The sequence below is a fragment of the Mchenga conophoros genome, linkage group LG15 (genome assembly GCF_057382185.1).
Source record: "Mchenga conophoros isolate Kocher_MC1m ecotype Shallow Benthic linkage group LG15, M_conophoros_male_GT1.1, whole genome shotgun sequence".
In the NCBI taxonomy this organism is placed as follows: Eukaryota; Metazoa; Chordata; class Actinopteri; order Cichliformes; family Cichlidae; genus Mchenga; species Mchenga conophoros.
The window spans coordinates 12,810,278-12,834,554 of NC_140540.1; the positions used below are offsets into that span (position 1 = coordinate 12,810,278).

The 24,277-nt window shown below is 43.3% G+C and overlaps 2 protein-coding genes across 5 annotated transcripts in view; one reads left to right on the plus strand and one right to left on the minus strand.

The window, feature by feature from the left end:
* Positions 1–16,311, plus strand: part of sesn1 (sestrin 1) — a 74,341-nt gene extending 58,030 nt beyond the window's left edge. The window contains exons 1-9 of one of the 2 annotated variants that reach the window (XM_085246395.1): positions 11,272–11,523; positions 12,328–12,393; positions 12,482–12,682; positions 12,781–12,963; positions 13,266–13,502; positions 13,583–13,837; positions 13,933–14,123; positions 14,207–14,351; positions 14,458–16,311. In XM_085246395.1, the coding sequence (XP_085102521.1) occupies positions 11,422–11,523; positions 12,328–12,393; positions 12,482–12,682; positions 12,781–12,963; positions 13,266–13,502; positions 13,583–13,837; positions 13,933–14,123; positions 14,207–14,351; positions 14,458–14,544 (1,467 nt within the window). In that variant the 5' untranslated portion in view covers positions 11,272–11,421 and the 3' untranslated portion in view covers positions 14,545–16,311. Of the gene's footprint in view, positions 1–11,271; positions 11,524–12,327; positions 12,394–12,481; positions 12,683–12,780; positions 12,964–13,265; positions 13,503–13,582; positions 13,838–13,932; positions 14,124–14,206; positions 14,352–14,457 lie in introns of those variants that run through there. The other variant, XM_085246394.1, reaches the window with a different exon arrangement.
* The window catches only part of armc2 (armadillo repeat containing 2), a 29,483-nt gene continuing 10,862 nt past the window's right edge, over positions 5,657–24,277 (minus strand). The window contains exons 11-18 of one of the 3 annotated variants that reach the window (XM_085246390.1): positions 23,255–23,400; positions 22,442–22,541; positions 21,093–21,402; positions 19,695–19,817; positions 19,498–19,611; positions 19,088–19,220; positions 18,367–18,521; positions 5,657–6,147 (exon numbers count right to left, since the gene is read on the minus strand). In XM_085246390.1, coding sequence (XP_085102516.1) covers positions 5,810–6,147; positions 18,367–18,521; positions 19,088–19,220; positions 19,498–19,611; positions 19,695–19,817; positions 21,093–21,402; positions 22,442–22,541; positions 23,255–23,400 — 1,419 coding nt within the window. In that variant the 3' untranslated portion in view covers positions 5,657–5,809. Of the gene's footprint in view, positions 6,148–14,574; positions 18,190–18,366; positions 18,522–19,087; positions 19,221–19,497; positions 19,612–19,694; positions 19,818–21,092; positions 21,403–22,441; positions 22,542–23,254; positions 23,401–24,277 lie in introns of those variants that run through there. The other 2 variants (XM_085246389.1, XM_085246391.1) reach the window with 2 other exon arrangements.

A 24,277-nucleotide genomic window follows, 5' to 3' on the forward strand; every position in this document is an offset into this window, starting at 1 on the left:
CACCCTGTTTCCATTTTTGTCACATCTCTTTTTTTCTCTCCTTCCTGTTGCACAAGCTGCATCTCTCGTCTATGCACAAACAGGTAATGGAGTGACTGAACTGAGCTCAGTTACCCATTATCCCTCCCATTCACTCCTGTCAGTAATCTGCCTGCTCCTCCGCTGCTCTCCTTGGAAATCCCTCATGATACTGAACTTTTCCTCCCAGACATTTATTGAGAAAAACAAGCCTGGAGAGATTACTTTTTTTTCTGCTTAGCTGAACACATTCAGCTACAGTTCAGTCAGTGGGTCTTAAAGCTCCAACCACATACCAGACATTAGTTTGTGAGTGACAAAATTTATGAGCGACCGTTGAGCAATGCCAAATGCCTGTGTGGCTCAAAATGCTGTTAGGCTCCACTTATTCATTTTTATTACATTTTAACCCTGAATTTAGCCTTTATTGCATAATGAGACACTGTATATTAGATCACAAAAAAAAGAAGGAGCAGGGAGCAAGAATAGAAACTGACAAATACTCCTGAGCATAGCAAGGAGATCTTGTGGATTGGGAATGAGCCATGCTACTCTGGGTTTTTTAGGAGTGTGTGTGCTGTGTGATTGTGTGGGGAAACCTGATAGAAATCTGATTTGGCAGAGCTATTATCCCCTTTAGACTTCCAACAGTAGGCTTACACCGTGCTGTGGCTGCCACTAATCCCATAATGGGCTGACTTTGCACTGAAGCCGCACAAAGACCGTTCCCTTTGGTGAAAACTATGACAGTGGTTTCTGTTAATGGTGCCTATGTATGTGAGCTGCAACACTGTGTGTGTTCAGTTTGTGTGTGTGTGTGTCTCCTCAGGTGAGTGGGCAAAGATAGGTAATCTAGTGTACAGAGTCATCGATTTTCCCCGCTGCACAGGAAGTGGCTGGTTATTGATTCTCTGGGACAATGATGTCACTCCAGACGGTGCAGGGTGTTTACTTACCCACGATAATGTACGAGGCGCTTTGTCGCCAAACGCTGGTCAAATAACCCACTCCCTCACTCCTCTCTCTTCGCTCTTTCCACCTCCTGTCTTTTCTTTAATTGCGAATGCCCCCGTTAACCCCAGGTCCAATCATCACAGATGAGCGATGTCGTTTATAAAGGCTAAATATTTTTGCAGCCCTTTATGCTATTATGCATTTGCATTGTAACTTTAATAGCTTTTCCATACACATAGGGTTTTCCCTACACACTGCATTTGTTTAGTCAAAAATGCACTGATGTGACATTTGACTGTGAAGCAGGAAAACGGAAAGCTCGAGACTCTTCTAAGAAAACATTTGCCTTCTCTTTGTGTTTTATCTTCTCTCATTATCCCATCATTGTTTACTGAGTTCCGCTAAAGCAGGACTTTAGCTGTGGAGGATAAATAAACCACTATACTGTTCTATTATGTTAGTTAGTCCTAGTCTAATGAGTGGGAGTAGTGCCCAACCTCACTTTTGGCCCAACGGCATCTACCTGTTTGGCTTACGTAAGACCAGTAACTGCACAATAACAGCCAGCAGGTTAACTGCTTGTTAAATGCTTGTTTGTGGCACTAAAACAAAAAGTACTCACTTTTTTTTCTTTTTTTTAAGTGAAAAGTGTTTTTGTTTTTTAAATGAGTTGTTCATGTGTTCACAGAGTGACTCATGTTTCTCATCAGCACAGGAACGCAATTGGTGCATGCTACACTGGAGAGGAGCCAACTTATCTTAATTCATGTAACTCTTTAAAGTTGGAGAGATATTTGAATCAGTCTTGCGACCACGAGGGGAATGATATGATAGATTTTCTGCCATTGCTTTGCCCTTTTCTCGGCTCCAAGGGCCTGTAATTAATTAACCACAGAGCAAATACGTCCAATGCTACCTGTGGCATGAGACAGAGGACCGCACACGCGCACACACACACAATGCAGGCACACTTCTGTGAGGGTTCATGAGGTCCACAGAGAGTTTGTAAATGCCAAGAGCAAACTCATGTAAACCCTACACATTAACCCAGTTTATTTTTAAGCAAAGCTAAAGAGCAGGTGTAGAGGATTTGGGATAAAAGTGTCTTTAGAAATGTAGCTTTCGACTAAATAAGTTTAGATAGTGCTTTTCACAGACTTAACAGCCGGAAAGTGCCGAACAACAGTTAAAATGCAATATCAACAGAGAATCTTGTTAAAGCAGAATTAGGAAAAAAACAAAAAAAAAACCAAACAAACAAAAAAACAAAATGTCAGCAGGAGGCCTGATTAAACAGAAAAGGCTTTTAACTGTTTTTAAAAAGCCAGCCAAATGGAGCTGGAGCGGTAAACTGGTCCAGAGTCTTGGTGCTACAGACTGAAAAGCTTTGTCCCCTCGAGTCAAGCAAAACTACAAAAGCTGCAAGCAATTCGTAAATGTCTGCTGAAAGGCATGGAAGTAAAAAGATTTAATTTGCAAGGTGCAAAAGCTGCTGTACTCTATTTGAAATACATTTAATTCAACTTTGACTAAGACACTTGCATGCCTAAGTAGGCGGTGTTTATGCAAGCAGTGGGATGTATGAAGATATTTCAGCCCAGAAAATAAATGTGCTTCTGTAAGCATTTCCTGCTATTTTTTTCACATTGTTTCAGAAGCTACAGACTCATGATCTCACATCATGTGCTTAAGTTTTCATGTTTGAGGAACTCTCCGGTTTAAGTCCTTGGAAATGAACACGTATGATGGAGAGAACACGTCCTATGGTTGCTTATTTATACTATCACTTTTCTCTCTTGTGTTTGTACACATGATGTCTGCTGGCTTTACTCTGTTTGTGTTTTGTGCGCTTCCTTTCAGACCCCCTGTTTGGAGTCAAACCTGTTGTGCAAAAAGTAAGGGACAACTGAGAGGATCAAAGGTGAAGGGAAGTGAAAACAAAGGGATGTGTTGGCAAACTACTCATCCAGGCTCCTTCTGTTGACCTTTGACTGCTTCAGTTAGTTCTTGGAAAAGAAAATGATGCAAATATTTTTGCATAATTTTCAATCAATTTCCAGTTTTTATTTGAAACTACATAATTGTGGTAAAACATCTATGATGCTGCATCCCACTTAACAAAAAACAACAACAATATATATATTCTTTTGTTTTGTTTTGTTTTGCCTTTAATCACATTCCTTTCATTTGCCTTTTGCATCTAAAAAAAGTCCAGATTCACTCCCTGCCAGGCTTTTAATACTCAACCTTACTGGCTTTATTCTGCACGACAAAACACAAGAACTCAGTTTTTTTGTTCTACTTGGATCATGTGATGTGGATGCTGGTGTGTTTGCTTGAAACATTCAGTTTCAGCCTCGGTCTTTTAAGTAGAGTCATGTGAAAAAGCGAGGTTTCACAGGACTCGTGTGCAGTGCTGTGAAAACTTAAGTACACCCCATGATTCAGTATCTTGTAGGGACCACCTTATGAAGCAATAACTCGAAGTGATCATTTTCTGTATGACTTTATCCATCTGGAACATCACTGTGGAAAACCTCCGGCCCACTTCTTATAGCGTTGCTTTGGCTCATTCAGCTTTGTGAGCATTGTTTATGTGCAGATGGCCTCACATTTGACTCTAGCGTAATTTGGTATACAGAAGAGTTCATGGTCAACTCATAACTACCCAGCCCAGGTCCTGCAACAGCAAAACAACCACTATGCTTGACAGCTTGATATCCTGTGTTTTGTTTTTTTGCTTTTATCCCCCCCACACGTGCTACTGCGTTATGGGCAAACATCTCCACTTTGGTGTAGTATGTCTAAAGGACGCTGTTCCAAAAATCTTCTGATTTGTTTAGGTTAAACTTTGAAACCTGCCATGTTCTTTTTAGAGAGAAGCAGCTTTCTCCTGGTGACCCTTTTAAACAAGCCATATTTGTTCAGTCTTTTTCTGATTGGACTGTTATGACTGAGGCCTATAAAGACTGAGATGTAGCTCTTGAGGTTTTTTGGAGTTTCTTTGATCATTGCATGGTCTGACCTTGGAATGAATTTGCTGGGACGTCCACTTCTCGGAAGACTTCAGCATTTTGCTAACACCCGCCTAAATTCTCCAGACCAGCAAACTGCCAAAGTGCCTGCTTTTTATAGACACTTCTTGATGATCGGTTAGTAAAGTGGATTTGATTAGCATCACCTGGTTGCTATGTACCCTCGAGAAGATTAAAATAATGTCAGATGGAAACATTTAAAAGCCTGTTGATCAAGTCAATTTCAACCACGAGCAAGATGATGCTCGTGGTGTCACAGTGTGCGAAGTAAAGGCTCGACAGGTGTAGAAACAATAACTAATTAACAGTTTATTATAACTTAATACACAAAACTTCAGCTGCTCTGTGTTACACTTTATGTAAAAGTGAATTCAGTATGGAGTAAATCAGCCTCAAAAACAAATCTACATGTACAAAAGAAGTGAAATTATGAAATAAATGCTATTTTAATCTGAATTCACAAGCCCAACCATCAGCTGCACAAAATAATCTCTACAATGAATGGAAATGCTGAGTCAGTGACGACAGCAGAAAAGGACGGGCGCCAAGGTGATTGAGTTTCCAACCAATCAAACTGACATTTCATAAACAATTAAACGTTGATATGGCAATCGCCGTGACGTCGCACTCAATGTCCTGCTGGCCGTTTTGTTCTGCGATTCAGTACCAGAGCTCATTGCCTATTTATGAAGTAATAAGACACGGCCAAAACAGTTCGAGGGTAACGATTAGGCCATATCACTTCCTCCACCCTTAAAGAGCAGCAGTATCACATCCCTCTTTTCAACGCTGCAATCAAAATACATCCTGGTGAAGGCAACAGATTGAGAGGTGGTGGAAAAAGAAAGGGGCAGAAGTGAAAGCAGTGAAAGGAAGAGGCAGATTAATGCAGAGTGCAATCATTTCTAATCTTTGCTGTAGCCACTGTGATCTATTACATCAGACTTTTATTAGTGTCTGAACCGGTGTACTTAGCCGTGGTCGCCCCTCTCATAACCAACAGTACTTCTTAATCTAAGTAAGAGTTCACCAGGTTTTATATGAGCAAGGTGGTGATAACAGTTTTTTCTTTTTTACCAGTCTTTGATTCAGTGGCTCACATTATAACAGGAGTAGCTCCAAGGAAGATATTGCTTTCTTTTTATATTTTTGGGGAGTGACTATCCCACAGAAACCGGTGAAGGGTCGGGACTTTTGTGCGCCGTTTACAATGCCTGTCAGGGATTACAGGGTGACGATCAACACCTTTTTGGCTGCTTTCCCAGTAAGATGAGTCATTTCTTGCTCAGTCAGCAAAACCAAGGTCTTGTCAGACAGAGAGAGAGAGAGGAAAAAACAGCTGTGCATGCAAGCAGGCACATAGAACTATTAAAACCAGAGGTGCTGTCTTCTGATGGGTTGTTGGAGTCCTGATGTAAACATAAGATTAGCCATGTGAGCCCCATCTGTTAGTCTTTAGGTAACATAAGTACTAGAAGTAAGTTTGCCTTTAATTTTGCAGACACACTCACTACCACACTTTGTAAAGCCCTTTGGACTTGCACTGTTATCTCTTGACTCCCCATCAACAAGCCTATTGATGTGAAAGGGCATTTGAGATTTTTATTATAGAAATGGAGAGAGAGGCAAAAATATGACGTTTCTACTGATTTGTGGCGGCTTTGTCATTATCATGCTAAAGATAGCAGGGGAGGGTTTGGTATTCTGTGTTTTTCTGTGGGATCTTTTTCTCTTGGAGCCTGTTGTATTATGACAGCTGCCCTCTCCCTGTTAAAATAACATCCCCGGGAACTCACTCTTCCTCACGTGCACATGGGTTGCAGGCCAACACCTCTTCCCCTGGATTGTCGACCACTGTACATAGGGATTTGTGCATGTGCATGTTTATGCCTGGCATTACAAAGCCATAAAAGAAAGGTTACTTTTACTCCCAGATACCTCTTTCCCCTTCGTTTTTCTTTTTTCCGTGTGCTCCCTAAGGCCTCTGCAGTTCCTCTGCGTTTCATGGAATCCAGGGAACGTTGCTTCCTCCCAGTGTTGCTGTGTGCTGGACCAGGAGCTGCTGGTCTTGGAGTGGGGGGGGGCACGCCTCTCCTCTCAGGAAAGAAGGCGCTTGGCGAGACCACTCCACTCTGATAGCCTGCCAGAACATACACAGATCAGGGGGAAAAAAGGAGAATGAAAAGGGACCGGGAGTGGCTGAAAGAACCAAAAGGCTACTTTGGTCCGGTTAATTCCCGCAAAGATTCAACTTTTACTCACAAGTCTTTACACAAAGAGAGAATTATGGTTAAACTACATAACATCAGCTCTCACGGCTGACTCTGAAGCTTATGATCAAGACTTTCCCATAACTTAGGATGAGTTCTGTAAGCCTGCGGGACAGGTAACCCTTTGCTCATCAGATGAACAGGCGTAACCTTAGAGCTGTGTTTGAAGAGTGGGGACGAGGAATATCCTCTTTATCTGTGTACAACGTTAACACAAAGTCTGCATGTGCCCAAACTTGGTATATAAAGGTATCGATTTTTCTCCTTTACTGTTAAAAACAGGTTTCACGGCTTTTCAAAGGGACGTGTTTACATGGAAAAACTTCTGTAGTTGTTTTTCAGAGAGGAGAGCTGCTGTTGTGAGCCTCAGGGCTAATTTGAAACATGTGGTTTTTGTGTGAGGCTTTTTAGACATTTTGTTTTGCCACTTTTTATCAGAGAAACTCAAACAGACAGAAATTACAACTTTGCAAATACACGAGAAAACCAAATAGTTTTCTGTGAAGCAGGCCAGATTAGGACTTCATACCTCGGCAGAACTTCTCTCTCTCTCTCTCTCTCTCTCTCTCTCTCTCTCTTTCTCTCTCCCCTTTTTTTTCAGAGAAACAAGAGAAGCAGAGAGAGAGTGCAAAGAAGATTGGTTCCTGAAACTGTTGTTCTGCCCTGTGATTGGTGAAAGCCTGTTGCTAGGCTTATGTCAGTGTTTGAGAGTTTTCCGCTTTCTCTCCTCTGTGCACTGATAGGTCAGGTTAGAACTGGTCTGGTGGACTTCTGCCACTTGTTGAACATCCCCACAGTTTCTGCGGTTCCCTCGCTTCTCACTGCATGAGAAAACACGGCAGCCGCAACGCTGAAAGACACACGTGCAGAATTTACACCCGGTGTCGCTTCCTCTCTGTTTTTAATTCTTATGAACTTTTTATCAACCTCTTTATTGGTTTAAGTCTGTTGTTAATTCTTCCGGGTGCTCGTAAAAGGGAAAAACAGCTGCTCTTTCTGAGCATTTGAGAAAGCAGCTGCCATTCTTTTAAACTAATAAATGTGAACTCTATTCTACAGCCATCACAGTTTAAAACCTTGAACTCTTCCGTGTCATTGAACTTTACACCTTTTTCTGTGCTCTTTTATGCTTCAGTGCACTTTGTATGGTTGAAGTAGCTGTAAAACATTTGTATTTAGTTTTGTTTTTGAGGCATAATAGACTCAAAAAGCATTTAAATAACTTTGTGGAACATAATCCACTTTTTTTCACAGGCTCGATACATTCCTTCGACACTGTTAGCTTTGTGCTTCCTTCTCTTAAATGTGTAAGCTGATGCTCCCATGCACAAAGCACACAAGCTTTGATGGCCCCCGTTTCATGCATTAAAGGAAGCTTATGTAACCCTCTGATCAACAGCCTCTGGCCACAAAAAAGGGGTATTATGAAAATGTTAGTAAAAGCAAAATTACTAAAGTTTGCTTATACACTTAATTAAGTACACTTCTACAACACAATGCAAATATCTAATCCGCCGATCACATGGCAACAACAAGACGATATGCTGAAGTTCAAACTGAGCATTAGACTGGGGAAGAAAGGTGATTTAAAGCTGGTCTAAATATTTCATGAACTGATCTACTGGGTTTTTTCTGCACATCCATCTCTAAGGTTTAAAGAGAATGGACTGAATGGGGGATATTTTTTGGCACACTTTGACAACTTGATGGGGAAAAAGTGGTGGGGATTTCAAGGGGTAAAAGTTAAATGCTGCAACCTAACTGGGTATTGTTGTTGACCATATTCGACTGGTCCAAAAGTAAGAAAACATTCAGAAAACAGTGAAATCGAGAATGTAAAGGACAAATTCCACCAAAGTGTGTGAGACACATTGCATGTTTACAATGCCACAGGGGTTTGCCAAACGTGGCTAAGACTAGCGGACCGCTAGTCTGAAGCTGCCTTTTTGTTCCTCACAGGTTAACTTTCACATGGCTGTACTGCATGTGGTTGCGTATTGGCCAAGTGTGGTTCTAAGCCTGTAACTCAGCCCACATAGAAATATTGTATTGGGTAAAACCATACTGGTTTAACTCTGTGCCATCTGCTAGTGGCGAGTGACTGCGTGACATTTTAGACCCAGAGGCTAACCAGGGTTTTATTTGGTGTTCGGATTTCTAATCGCTCACGCTGACCTGAATTTGTTTACATTTCTTTTTTTTTCTTTTTTCTTTTTTTTACTCACCTCTTTTCTTGCTACCTTTAGGTGTCATTGTGTGGTCCAAAGTAGCTTTAAATAATTGTACCTGCCTACAGTCTTATGTCATTTAAAATATGTAAACAAGCATTTATGAACAAAAAAAAAATTTCCCATCCCTTGACTATGAAAGTTCATAGAAATATTTTTTATTACCATTAGTGTAACTAGTGGAAGTCTGTCCATTGTTCCGGGCCCTTCCTCAAGCAGATAAGTATCTGAAACAAATATGAGATGATTCCTGTTGTTTGCAGAAGTCTTTCCCTTCATTATAACTAATCTTTCCAGTGTTCTCTTAACCCTGATCCTATCACACACACACAGTGACATCTTCAGAGTGGGTCAGCGGCCATCCCAAATCCCAAAGGTCACTTGCTAATCACCCAGTAACAGCTAGTAATCCTTTCAGTTTAATTTAAAGCGTTCATTGGATGTGTGGCCTTATTTCTCTTGCAGCAGTGAGCCATTCAAGAACAAAGCGTGCAAATCAACGTCACTGTCGCTGACATCAAACCAATTACTGAGATGCTTAGAGATGTAGGTCCTCACACTCCCCCGAGACACCTGCAGTGTGGTTTTTTTAGTTGTCACACTGTGTTCTGAATCAGCTTCAGAAGATACACGGGAATGTACAAAGTCTTAGAGGCGCCACATATTGAGGTGAGCAGTTCAGTTAGGTTTTGTTAAATTGTGTCAACACCCAAGACAAATGAGGAAACACACAAGGTTTAGCGGTTCGGAAGAGTCTGCTCGGTGTTAAAAAGCATGTGTGTTGTTTATGTAATTCAGGACTGTGTACTGACTAAAAAAACCCCAACATAAAGCTTGTTATCACCCAAAGAAATCATGGCCTTAATCAAGGTAGGGGCATGTACAGTATTCCCTGAATCACAGAGACTCTCCCTCCCCCCATAAATGTGAGTACAGTAAAGCCTACTGCGTAGTCGGTGCGTGGACTCTGACAATAGTGTTTGGCCTTGTCTGCGAGGCCGGACCCCCGCGCCTAAGCGCTTTTATGTGAAAAGGTTTGGTGTGTCGTCAGCCCGAACGCTGACAAGCCTCTTCTGCAGCTTTGCTGAGCCATGGGGCTCCCGGCAGCCCTGGGAGTGCTGACTCCAGCCCTGGGAACATGTTTACTGCCGCCCTGCACCCCACCCTGTGGCATCAGGAGAGGGACTGGCAGAGGTGGTGTTAGTGGTGGCAGTGGGTAGTGTTGGTGATGAAGGTGGAGGAAGGAGAAGTGGGTGCGGGGTACACACAATGAACCTGCTGAACATCGTACTATCGCGTTATCAGCACTGGGGACTTGTAGTGGGTTGACAAACTGGCAGGGCAGGCTCTTGATTGGCGAGTGCAGGGTCAGACTTGCCTTTTCTTGACTTCCTCTTTTTACTCATCGTTTTCTAAATTTAGCTTGTTTTTTTTTTATTGGCTCTTCCTCCAGAGTCGGTCCGAATGCTGATTTAATCATGACTTGTTGCTGTAAAGATTACCCAATTTCAGGACAGTTTGTCAAACTCTATGGATTCTTAAAACTTAAAGCACACTGTTGAACTTTTGTCCACATGAAAAGAGTTTGTGTGAAATCTCTTAAAAGAAAAGCTCCATTTGCTTTGGGAAACATGTTATCTTGAAATATCGTGTGTCTGTCTGTGTGTCTTTGCAGCCACTTTGTGGATGCGTTAGTGCTTTTGTAATGTGGTTGCTGGCAGTCCAGAAGAAACAACATTTGACTCACATGTGCTGCTGAACCATCTACCTCCTGTTCATAAAGATTTTCACATATAAATGCCCTGCATCTTGCACCTAAAACAAAATAAAAATAACTTGTGTGAATGAAATCAGATGTATAAATATAAAGTTTGCATCGCGCACAGTTGTTTTCCTGATGGTCTCATGTGATATCCCTCTGAGTAATCATTGACTTTGTGAACCACTGCGATGTGATAAACCAGTTATATGCCATTCTACTGAATGTGTTATTGTCGGCTGGGATAAACAAAGCCATAAGAGAGCTGCCTTTCTTATCTTTGCTTCCTCCTGGCTTTTAAAAAAAAGAACTCCTTCGGTCAGCCTGATTGGTGGAGAAGTGGCAGCATTTGTGGTGCGATAGGCTGCGGTGAAAAACCACCAACTGAAGGGCTGTTGTTGCAGCAGGTCCTGCACCGATCCATCTCGATGATCTTTGCACAGTGGACCTCTTCTTTTTTTTTTTTTTCTGTTTCCACTGCTCAAGGCGAGCTGGGGGCTCAGCTTACACCCCCCTGCCCTCCAGTACAGCAACAAGGGAAGGTGGTGGTGCATGCTGGAGCTGGCTTTGAGTGGTTGTTGTTTTCCCTGAATGCACAGATAAACTCCCAGATTAACCCACGCAGACTCCATGTTCAAGCTCCATTTTTGTCAGCAAGAACTATTTTAAGCATTCCTGCAATGTGATAAGCGCGACAGGGTGGTATTGATTTCAGCCTCAAGCCATCCTGTACTGATTGCATGTATCAGTCGGCACATAGAGCTTAATACATGACAGTAAATGCAATCATAATTATTGGCAGCAGGGAACAAAAGAAAAAGAGAGAAGTGATGTTTTCTTAGAGGGGGGCGTCTCTCAGCTCACCCGCACCCCTCCTCCTCCTCTTCGCGCTTTACCCCCGCCCTCCAGATTTACCATTGGCTGGCCGGAGGCTGTTTTCCTCATGCGATTGGTTGCCGAGCGCGTCGATCACGCGAGCCCCGACTTATTTACCGAATGTATGAGCGAGAGAGGAGCGCATTCTGCTGCCACAGCTGACAGCCGAGCGCTGTGCCTAGTGCCCGGAGAAACAAAGAGAGGAGGCGACAGGCATCAAAATTACATGTTTTCGCCTTTTTTACGCCGCTGAAACGACACAGGTGCAGCGAGAACGCGAGATGAGGCACGCGGTCGCACCGGCAGAAAACGTGGAAAATCATTCGTTTGCGGTGACAGGCTTGTTCAAGATATGCACCCATTGTGAGCGGCTGGGCAAGAAGGTAAGAGAAAGACGAGAGGGGGGTAGAAACAGGAAAAAAAAGAAAAGGCAGCGAAAGGCAGCTGTCGGTGAGCCTGCTCCGGTGATCTAAGCCGGGATTTCTCTAGCTTATGTGGCGTTTAATTTTTTGTTTAAAAGTGACGTTTTCCTCTTTAAAGAACGAGCTGCAGTGCAGCCTTTTGTCCGGGCTTGTTTGCGACTCGGGAGTTATAGATCATCTGAACTAAGAAACCCTCCGTGGAGTTTGGTTTCTTTGCTCATTTTGAGTTTCTGGAAGTCGACCTGTGAGTTTGACGTGTTTTAAAACGAGTGTCACTGCCGATTAATGTACAATTAGTGGTCATTCATTCATTGGCTTCATTGTGCGCTGCGGGACTGTCCGCTGCTAGACATGTCTCGGCAAGCAGCGGAAAGTTACAGGGCATAAAGGAGGCAGTGCAAGGGTTTCTATTGTGTTTTTAACTTTGAATCCGAGCAGACCGACGCGCTTTGTGTGTTGGGTATCCCATCAAAGGTGAATTGGGGTCAATGTATTTTTTGCTTTTAAGCGTAAATTCTGCTCCTGACACTGACAATAGTTGCGAGAAGCATCCACAGTCTGAACTCGGATATTAAACTATTTCTCTGCAGGTTTACTGGTGTCAAACATTTAAAGAAAGTCACTCTGGGTTCTCACACTGCTTGGGTTAAAAATTGGTGACTGCAAAAGTGAGAAGTGGTGCTCGGTACTGGAAGTTTATCTGCTCTGTTTTGCGTTGAGATTTAAAAGCCTTGTGTGTTTCTCTCTCCCTCTCTTGTTTTGCAGGACTTGGGAATACGGATCCCAAGACCTCTGGGTAACGGACCAAGCAGATTTATCCCTGAAAAAGAGGTATGAGACGGACTGTAACCTCACTTCAGACCTCAAATATGAAATTAAGAGAAGAAGCAGCTGGTTTATTTATGTCCTCTTTGACTAGATCCTCCAAATCAGTAAAGTGGACTCCAGGACTCAATCGATATTTGAGGATGCGTTTGCAGCCCTCGGCCGCCTGGATAACATTTCCCTCGTGATGGGTTTCCATCCACAGTACCTGGAGAGTTTTCTCCGGACGCAGCACTACCTGCTGCAGATGGACGGACCCCTGCCTTTGCACTACCGACACTACATCGGCATCATGGTATGGCCAGGTTCAGCCTCTGACGTTCTCAGAATAAAACCAGGTCGACTTCCTCTCTGTGCAAAGTCGTAAATCTCGCTTTTTCGCATGTCTTGCAGGCAGCAGCCAGACACCAGTGTTCCTACTTAGTCAACCTGCACGTCAACGACTTCCTTCAGGTTGGGGGAGATCCCAAGTGGTTGAACGGCCTCTTTGAAGCCCCGCAGAAGCTGCAGCAGCTCGGAGAGCTCAACAAAATCCTGGCCCACCGACCGTGGCTTCTCACCAAGGAACACATTGAGGTGAGAAGACAGGCAAGGTCTGCAGGGGTGGATGTGAAAAGTCTGATGTAACCAGCTGAGATCATGGGTGGAGGCTAGAGTATAGCTGCAGCTGTAGGATTTGGACAGATTGGAGGGTTTTAGCAGTAGAGGTGTAGTGACCGAGAGAGGAGAGCAGATCGAGCGTGATGGGAGAGAGGCTTTAATTTGAAACTGAAGGATGAAAACATATTTTCCACTTCTTGCTTGAAAGGTCAGCGATATTGAAGTCATTATTTGGCTTTCATCACTCACATATTCCCCCCCCCCCCCCCCCTTCTCAGGGTCTTCTGAAGGCCGAGGAGCACAGCTGGTCTCTGGCAGAGCTAATCCATGCCGTGGTCCTGCTCACACACTACCATTCCCTCGCCTCGTTCACTTTTGGCTGTGGCATCACACCCGAGATCCACTGCGACGGTGGGCACACGTTCAGACACCCTTCCCTTAGCCAGTACTGCGTGTGCGACATAGCCAATGGCAACGGTCACGCTAATCACCATGACGATTTGCTCGGCAATCAGGTAGGCGACTGCAGTGTTTGTGCAGAGAGCTAAATGGTGATAAGACTTCAGAGGTTAACCCCGACTATGCATTCTTAAAGGACATGTGCGGTGAGGTGGAGGTGCTGATGGAGAGGATGAAGCAGCTGCAGGAGTGCCGCGACGACGAGGAAGCCAGCCAGGAGGAGATGGCAACCCGCTTCGAGAGGGAGAAGACGGAGAGCATGCTGGTGGTCACATCAGAGGACGAGGAGTCAGCCCCCCCGAGAGACATCTCGCGCCACTTTGAGGACCCCAGTTATGGCTACAAGGACTTCTCCAGGAGAGGGGAGCAAGTACCCACGTTCAGAGCGCAGGTGCACATCAGACGCAACACTCATGATTTGTGGGGTGAAAACACGGTGTGGTCTGTGCTACTGTTACTGACTTATTTTCTTTATTGTTTTTGCAGGACTACAGTTGGGAGGACCATGGCTTCTCTCTGGTCAACCGACTCTATCCTGACGTCGGACAAATGCTGGACGAGAAGTTTCACATGGTCTACAACCTGACCTACAACACCATGGCTACACACAAGGACGTGGACACCAGCATGCTGCGCAGGGCCATCTGGAACTACATACACTGCATGTTTGGCATCAGGTCAGACACTTGAGCTCTTTCTTACACAATGTTCAGGCAGCTCTGTGGCCTCATTACTAACACCACTGCTATGTCTTATTCAGGTATGATGACTATGATTATGGAGAGATCAACCAGCTCCTGGACCGTAGCTTTAAGATCTATATTAAGACCATCGTGTGTAGTCCTGAGAAGACCACCAAACGAATGTATGAGAGTTTCTGGAGGCAGTTTCAGCACTCCGAGAAGGTGAGATTTAAAGGGTGGATTGACTGATTTGATCTTGTAGTTGCTCAGTGAAGTGCAGCCTTCTAATAACTTTTTTTTTTTTTTTCTTCTTCTTCTTCCCCTGTAGGTTCATGTTAATCTGCTTCTTATGGAAGCGCGAATGCAAGCAGAACTGTTATACGCTCTGAGAGCGATCACTCGCTACATGACATGAAATGCTCTGGGCCTTGTTCTCATTGTCCCATTTTTATTTTATTTTTTCTTTCTTTTTAAATTTTACAGTCATCATTGCTGGGACATTTAAAGAAAATAAATCAAAAATGGGGAGGGTGGGGGGATGTTCAATTAAAATTGTGGAAGAGATGCATTGAAGAGAGCCCGGTGTTGTGACGAGGCTTTGCTGGCTGGATGTTGAGAAGATCAGAACAAATGGAGAGCAAGAAAATGACTGTTGGGAGAAAATCTCAAACTACATAAGTGGATCCACAAACTGTTTGTTGCCTGCAGTGCCAAAACTGACCAAGAGAGGGCAACCTTGAGCCAACTCCTGCCCTGCAACACCTGAGGCATCCGGGGGACTAGTTTCAGTATTGCAGCGTACGGCAATCTCACCTGTTTCCTGGTGGAGTGAATACCCAGAAAGAAAAGCTGTGCAGCCAGAAACAGTCTGCACTTTGATTCTGTCGTTACTGTTATGTGTTTTAGTTTCTTGAATACTTTTTTTTTTTTTTTTTTTTTTGTATTACGAGAAGTTGTTGTCCTTGTGGTTGCTGTTGGCGGTAACTGGAGATAGACGTAAACTTTTTTTTTCCTTTTTTTAAAACAAAAAAAAACAAACGTGTGCCTGAACTATCCAGCACAGTGTGCATACGTGCTGATGCTGCTGCTCCCATGTTGTATTCAGTGGGGTCATATTGATCCCCAAAATCACCTCCCCACCCCCCACTATATGAGCCCCTGTCCATTACAAATCCACTGCATTACACCCCTTCCTTCCTCTACCTTGTAGCTAAATTTCCAATGTCAATGTAAGCTAATCCGAAAGTATGTGTGGAAAATAAGAACACTGTCTGAGCCCTTTGTGAGTGGAGGTGTGTGTGTGTGTGTGCGTGTGTCTCTTTCACAGAGATGATGGAGAGAAAGGGGGGGGAAGTACGTCTTGGAATTTCACGTCTCAAAAAAAAAAAAAAAATAAGCGAGGCACTTTGAAGGAAGACTTCTTGCTTCTGCTGTAGCTCTGGTTTTGTGACAACTTTTTATTGTTTTGTTGATGATGCCTTTTTTTCTTTTCTTTTTTTTCTTCTTTTTTTTCCAGTGAGGGGGAGATGTGGAGGGAAAAAAGCTAATCAAAAAGAAAGTTAAGACACCAGGTTTTCAGGAGGGATTTGCTTCCAGTTCCTCTAACCACACCTTTTTGACTGTCTTCCGCTTATCCCAGCTGCCTGGTTGCCCTAACACTTTTTAAAAGCTTTGGATTGTGAATTTTACCAGTAAATGAATACCTCTTCTGTTCTTCTCTATTAAACATACAAGAAGTGCTCTTTGGTGAGCATAGACGACGTTGTTGTTGTTGTTGTTGGGCTGCCGCGCTCCCCGCTGCTCGGGGACCTGCCTAGCCTACACCTGGTGGACTGCGCTCGATAATGTTCGAACGCAAGAGGTTGTAGCTGTGCTTATTTCCCCACTGGGGAAGTCTAACCAGTGCAAAAGCAGCTTTTTTTCCCCCTCTTTATTTTGAACAGAGGTGTGAAACCTCTACTGTTTGTTTTGTTTGTTAATCATTTCAGTACTGCATTCTTCTGAGGGTGGATTTGAGACAGGTGACGGATGAATGAGTGACTATGATGATGAGGACTCTGATGAAAAAGGAATGGTACATTTGGAAGTGTTTTGAGAGGAGGTTTTCTGACTGTCAGTTACTGACACTTTTTATATGGAAATATATGAAAAAGATTAAAAAAAATAATAAACTAATATTAAATTGTTGTGTATCATTTTGTAGCTTTTTCCCAAAACAATGTATCGTGTATTTCTCCATCAGTAAGATTGTATAAAATGTGGAGAAATGCAGTTCAGGAATCAAACATTCAAAGCACAGTCGGTGTCACCATCAGTTCACAGCTCGCTCAGATGCACAAGAACAGGAAATTAAATTGCCCGTGGTCATTAGTAAACATATCTGAGCGCTGTTATGCAAAAGATGACTTGTGAATTGACACGAGAGATTTACTTGCTCTCTGATAATGAAGCTGACTTTCACCAACAGCATGCTGGACCCAGGGGTATAGTTCAGTCTGCTGTCATTACTGTCTAGGGACTTTGATGTGAATTTCATTTTACTGTATCAGAAGTGTGTAGTCCCCCTTCCTGTGGTGCGGTTGAGGCTTAAAGTTTCTCTTTGCTCCCGACCACCTTTTGTCTCGATTCAAAGGAGGGGATTTCCTTGTAGGTCAAGTTACCTCATTTTCCTGTTTGCCTCCGTGTCACACCTTTCTGGGAAAAAGTGTTTCGCTTTCCAGATGAGGCTGGAAGTCTGTCGGAAGTTCAGGGTGATTCCTGTCAGTCGAGGCCGCAGAAGTCTGTCAATGTAAAATCACCAGCAGAAACTCAACGTTCCTCCCCGCTGGCCTTTACATTTTCCCCCACAATAATACAAAACAGGAAAGGTGTTTTTTTTTTTTTTTTTTTATTTAAGGTTTTTTTTTGGTTTTTTTATAAATCAGACAGCCACCTGTTGCTCATATCATGCTGAGAAATCCTATGTATAGAACAATGTTTGCTGTCATTTCTGGTTATCGGATTGTTTTACCAGGTTTTGAAGCATTAGCTTGTTTTGTGGTTGTTCAAGGTCACCATCGTGGGAAAACTGGGGTGGGAGTTCTACATTAAGTGCCGTTTCTGATTTGTTTCAATGTAATAACAGTGTGATTTTTGAAATGCTGTATGTTTAGGCTACTTGGTGTAACTCTGTAAGCACTGCCTGGCCCCATATCTGTGTCATAATAAAGCAAATGTGTTTTCTGCTCTTCATCTGCTGTGCTTTTTTTATTAAGTACAAGTTCAAATGCCACACAATCCACAAACGAAAAAAGATTTACACATGAGGTAAATTCCAGGTCGGTCAGCCGTTGTTTTTTTAAAACATTATGTACTGTACAATACAGTGCAAAGCCAGTCATATGAGCGTGCAAAGAGGTGTTTTGAAATTATTCTTGTGCGTGATAAACCTTAAAAGGTTTGTGGAACTGAAAGTGGATGATATGCAAATATGTCCATATACGTTCCAAAGTATAAAGGGCTCAACAAATATCACATCCACACACCACTTCTTTTTTTTTTTTTTTGTTACAGTTTAGATTAAGCCTGCTTGCTATACTCTGGATTATTACCTGTATGATTAGATAAAATTAAAACCCGAGACATTTTATGCATTTACAGTATAAGTGTTTCATATTGGCCTGTCTGGTCTGCAGCCTTTAAACTTTACTGGCTGTAACTTCACCCTTGGTGGAAAACATGACGGCTATGTGGAGCATATTCAGCATATTTAGAGGGTTACAGTGCAGGAGTCGGCTGAGCTCATTTCAGCTCTGGTCACGCTTGTTTTCTGCACATGAAGGAAACTACAAAACTTTACAGCCAGCTATACAAAGCTGTAAGTGGTGGCGTGTTTGATTGTTTATAAATTCAGTTTTTGCTGACACAAAACTCCACGCCCGACTCTCTCAGGCTGTCAGATCTGCAGACTGGAGCATCTTCATCAGTTTTTGAGCGACAGGTAGGAACTCTAACTCCCAGCATGCTCTGTGGAAGTCTCTCAAGTCCTTGTTGTCTGTCCAATTCAGAGCCTCCTCCTCATCTAAGGAATTTGTAAAGACAAGAGTGTGAGACGGGAAGGTGGGGATACGTGTAGCCCTCCCTTCCCTATGAGGGCCTCTGGTGTGAATCGGACATATTTCCAGTGTGTCCCTCCCTTCTTATGCAAAAGGAGGGATACACTTTCTCTCCTTATGTGTGAATCTTTACTAACACCAACCTAAGTATGCAGCGAGCATCTCCAGCAGCGATTCTCTCTCCTCGGTGTATAATACTTTCTCTGAGCTGCCACCAGTCAGGTTCCACACGGCCTGGCAAATCTGGCCCGCCAGCTGCCAATCACCCAGTCCAAAGTCTCTCAGACAGTCCACCAGCCTGATCACACGCACACACATAGAGACACACATCATATGACTTTTACTAAGCGGATTCACATGACCTAGAGGTTTGTGAACTCCACTTCACTGGCCCTTTATCTAAAAAGAGGATAAAGGGTGGGTATACAGGGGAAATAAAAAGTTGGAGCAGTGCTCGCTTAGGAAAGTGTGAAGAACTGCACCACAACCTCATAAATCCAAATTTACACATCTGTATGTTTGGACGAATCTGACAAGGATAAACATGAAAGCTAGATAATCAGGAACATCTTATTTGTAGCTGTGGAGTTGTTCGTCAGTTAAAGACCAGAAACCCCCACATCCCTCCCCCCAAAAAACAAAATCCCAAGGAGGATGCCTTCTGTGTACATAAAGTTAGTAATATTTTTCATAAATAAGCCTTAAATAAATAACGTCTTTCTTCTTTTATGCTCGCTTTTTTAAGCCCTTTGGAATTAACAGGTAATCTGACCACCTAGTCTGACATGTTGAATTCAATTAGCAGTAAAATAGTGACTCTAGTGATGCACAGTGATGATGATCACAGCATGCTTTCATCCTTACTTGGCAGAAGCCCCCTCCACCATGAGACAGACCCTGCTGGGAGGATCCAGAGCCAGGTTGGTGAGGACCCCGCAGGCTGCAAAGCACATCTCGTTGCTCTTTGAGTCGAGCAGCGTTACCACAAACTGGTGCACTTAGGAGGGAGGAAGATGGCAGCGTGAGTGAGGGAGTGCACCAAGACAAGGAGAGGCAAAGATAAGAGAGCCGCTATCACCAGAGTTCAGTGGACATGCTGACTGTAGCTGGCCTTGCAGATAAGTGTAGCCTAAACATGACATAATCATATGCAGAGGTGGGTCCTGCGTCTAGGTTTTCTGCGCCTGATGTGTTAAAGAGGGTTTCCTGCAGTAAACTTAGGCTCACTGTCTCTGCTCTACCTGCAAGAGTATGAAAACTGCATTTTCATGCACCTTTGTTTCGCATGATGAAGTTCCGAACGTCCTCGTAATGCGACAGGTTTCCATAGACGCGAACGGCCTCGAGCATGGCTCCTGTACTAGAGCTGAGCAGCAACTTCAACATCACTGTGGAGCAAAGAAAAAGAAAGAGCTGGAACTTAAAAAAATAAATAAATCTATTTTGTCCTCTCTTGGCTTGCCGGCCTTACGCTTTGCAATATGGAGCTGATTGTGTTTGATGGCAGAAGTCTCTTTCTGGTAGAAGGACAGGTTGTTGATGACAGCGGCCACATTGACTAGCAGCTCCTCGCTCTCCTCCACTGTCCTCAGCTCTGTGGCACCAACCCCCCGACACACACACACACACACACACACACACACCCACAAAAATCAGTGTAACATCAAATTAGTTTGTGCATCTGCCATCAGGAACACACCTTTAAAATCTACTTCCACAGTTTAAATATGAAAAAATATCTGCAGAACTAAAGTGACCAGCCTGTGAGTTTTGCCTTTAGCTCTGCTGAACTAATGTGACAGTGACATTATGATTAAAAATAACTGCAACCTGTAGTTAATTTTGGCGTCCTACAGTTGGTTTGATCGTGAGCTGGCACACAAAGGTCAACGTGACTGGGTGCAACCAGCCATGACACCACGAGCAGCCTGAAAACAAGGCCTGCTCCCAATATAGCAGCAGATGTCTTGTGCTTGGTCATAAATCGTGAATATTGCGGTTGCGCTGTCAACCGTCTCCTGCGTCACTCGGAAGATGGTTTCTGGTTCTGACTGGAAGCGCCGCTTTGTACCCTGAAAAACCCTTTAATGTTGAGCGCCTCGACCCGTCGCGATCTTTATCAAAACAGGACATCAATCAGCCCAATCTGCTCTTTCATTCTAAGCTCAGATTTTGTCTTCACCTCTCAGTAATTTTTTGTTTCTGCCTTCAGTTGCTTCTCTCCACAGTCTCCCTTACCTGATGTGCCCCTCGATCTAATAATGTTCCCACCTTTTTTTCACTAGTTTGACCTCTGTGTTGTTTGTGAAAATTTGACTGTGTAGGAGGCAGGCAGCAGAGAATACAGAGCTTAACGCCCACCCGTGTATCAGTTCAACCTGTCCTGAAACCATCTAACCACATGGGAGATATTCACACACGCAAACCGAGTCGGCTGTGAGATGTCACAGAACATCCTGCTCATGCAGTGAAGCGCTTCTTCTGTCAGCCTTAAAAAAAGAAAAAAGAAGAAGAAGAAGAAAAAAAAACCCAGGTAAACCGAAAGAGGATGTGCTGCACAGCAAACAGAAAGTACTGAGAGGAAACTGAATGATGGAATGAACAGACAGATATGGAGTGTGTTTTTGTGTTTTTGACAAAAGTCACATCTTGTTCCCAGCACAAGGGAAGTGGTTGTGTACCTCGTAGGTACTTAAGGTGCACTAAGCCGCTATATTTAAACCTATCAGAACTTCAGATGTTTACATGCTGCTTTCGTTGCGTACCATGAAAAAACAGGCCACTGTTAAGCCTGCTGACTGCTTCATCTTCTTAACCTAATAAAGGATCTGACTTAAAGAAGATGAAGCTGCTCCTTCCTTGTGCTCACCAAGCGTCTCCATCAGAAGTCGAATGCAGGCTGTGTCTGCGGCCACAGGTGGACCCACGGCGGGGTGGATGCACATATTCGCCAGCACCCTGACCAGCTTCACCAGCACGTCGTCAGCCACCTGTGGTCTGACGGGAGGAGAGGCTCCTTCCTGCACGACTGTGTGAGGTGGCTCATCTTTTCGCTGGTAGATGTCGTACAGCCGGAGAAGCGTGCGCATGCAGCCGTCGCACTGAAAGAGCTCCAGCCGGGGCTCATCGCTTTTGGCCGTGAGATTCCCGAGGGTGAAGAGGAGGCGCACGATGAGATCCTGCGAACAAGCGGTGGAGATCGGTGGCGAAACATCAGTTTATGGATTTAGATTTATTAGATGTTTGCTTAGCGTTTTAAACTACTTCCTGGGGTTACCGGCTTTGTATCAATGAATCTGCTTACATTTCATGCTTAGTGCATTTTTATTATTGCCTTTTTATTTCTTAGAGACCAGCAGGATCTGTTGAACTGTCTAAACTGACACTGTAAAGGTTTGGCTTTTTTAATAAAGACCACTAATCTTTATTCTAACCACCTGATTCTCTATCAGCAATGTTTGATTAGTACATTTATATTCGACTATCCTGAGCAGAAGGAGGCTGATTGTGTGTGACACCACCTACAGGAAAGCAAGCCTCTCCTGTCATGCAGCACGAGCACCTGTGTCACTCAGAGTTTAGAGTTGTGTAGTTGGTTTGACTGCGATTACACAATATTTTGTCAATGAGTTACCACGCTTATGGAAAACAACTACATCACACCCTGCAGAGCAGGTGAGAGCGCACTCGTGTCTCCCATTAACGTGTACCGAAACTGATATGAGGACGGGACGTGGCGTCCCAGGATGTTTATTACATGTTTTGCTATCGAGTGTGTTTATGTTTATGCGTGTGTGTTTGTATCTGTGGGTGTCAGTTTATTCCAAATGAAATGAGAAGCACTTGTGAGTCGAGTCTAGTTGCCAAAGTCCCACATTCATCCTCTCCTCTTCCCTCCTTCCCTAGTCTAGCTTCCCTTCCACTTCTGTATCACTTCTTCTGCTGTGCCTATTCAATCTTTCCTTCTCTCCTCCATTTTCATGTCTTTTTGCATACTCATCTGGTTTATTAAATATCTAATCAAACACACAGCAGAGGAGAAATTTTTATAGTAATAAACAATTCATATAAAACAAGTAAACAGTCCAGTAAAGATGCATAAGTAACTTAGTGTATAAAAAAGCACACAGACATGCTTACAAACAAGAAGAACACCTCTCTTTAATTCTGAAAAGTCTCAAGCACACACAAGAACACAGAGGAGGCTTGTGGACTCACCTGTTTTTGGTGATGTTTGCTCAACAGCTCTAAAAATAGCTGGTAGCAGTCGGGGGTCTGAGCCAGAGCGAGGCGGCACTCAGAATATGAAGAAAGTTTACTGAGGGTGAGAGGGGACAAAAAATACCATAGACCACTCCACTCAACTCACTGCCCTGCTAGGGTGACTAAATATGGTGACATTAAATCAACATGGAAAATGCATTGATAGATCTGAGCTGATTATTTTCATTATCACGAGAAAATACATTTTTAAAAAGCTAATTTTCTTTATTTTAGACTTCATGAATTACTCTTATCACATATTGATAAACTGATGAGGCTGGGGTTACAGAAAGAGAAAGATGGGGGCGCAAATTGTGCTTGATTGCTTCAGTTTGGCGTTGGTATGAAGATCAGAGAGTACTCAGTCTGTATTATCCTCTACGACCTTTCAAAAGGTTGTCAAAATATCACAGACCATTTATTCCAAAGTAGATTTGCAGTTACCATTATATACAGTGTATATCCACTCACTGGACACTTTATTAGGTACACTTTGCTTGTTCAAGAACATATTTTGATGCTTTGAGCTTTGTGACATTGTGCATTTAAGGAGGTATATATAATTAAGACACTGAGTTGCTGTCATGTGATTGATTCGATATTTATGTTAACAAGCAGCTGGACAGATGCACTTAATGAAGTGACCAATGACTTTAACTCCACCCATGAGCATGTTTTTTTATCATATGTCCTAAAAATCTATGTACTTTCCTGAGGCTCCACCCCTGTGTATGTAGTAAGCATGATTTAGGTAAGCAAGTTCAATACCTGTAAATTCTGGAAATGTTCATGCAGACATCCTGATCTTCACAGTGTTGCTGCAGCACTTGGCAAAGCGCTGGTAGTATGGAGAATGAAACAAACAGTGGACGGGAATCAGAGAGGTCGGCAAGATTCCTCAGGATCGTTGTCAGCTACAGAGGTGAAAAGACAGAAAAGGGTCCAGTGTAGCTTAGCAAAGAAAAATACACCTAGTACATTAATGGTTTGTAATAAGGCCAGAGCTTGTGACGCTGGCCTGTTCATCATGGTGTACAACATAGCAAATGGAAACTGCCCACTGCTGATCAGGATATCCTTCACTGCACACACTGAACAACTGTTTTCTTTGATCTGTGCAATATCTCTAAAATTAGAAACATCCTGCTTCAGAGTGAGTGAAGCTGAAACACTAACTAATACTACTTTTGGATTGGACTATTGTAATTCATAATGATCAGGTTGTTCTGAAAGTTCAGCGACAAGCCTTCAATTGATCCAAAACGCTGCAACGAGAGTAAGATCACAGGACTTCAGGACAGGACAGTACTTCCTGCAATGCACTGAGCACTTCCTCTCCACTCACTTCTTTTCACTCCATCCCCCCAACCGGCCACAGCAGATGGCCACAGCAGGAAAAACCTCCTTGCGCTGCAGGAGGTTTTTCCTGTTAAAAGGGAGTTTTTCATTCCCACCGTCACTAAGTACTCGCTCAAAGAGGGTCATTTGTTTGTTGGGGTTTTCCAAAGAACATCCTACGGTCTTTACTTAAGAGTTGAACTGAAGTGCGAAAATAAATCATTCTATGATAAGATTGAAACAGTCAAGTAAACAGCAGTACCGAAACTACCCTGAAAGTCATCGTGTGCTTATTTCGCCTTCATCAATGAGTCATGTTAGATATGAAATGAAGAACGGGTTGACAGTTTGTTTACTTGGGCCAGTTTCTGTGGTTGGCAGCAATAATTTTCAGTGCAGTCAAGCAAGCTGTTACTTGTGCAGCACAGAATACACTGTAAAAAAATTGTAATA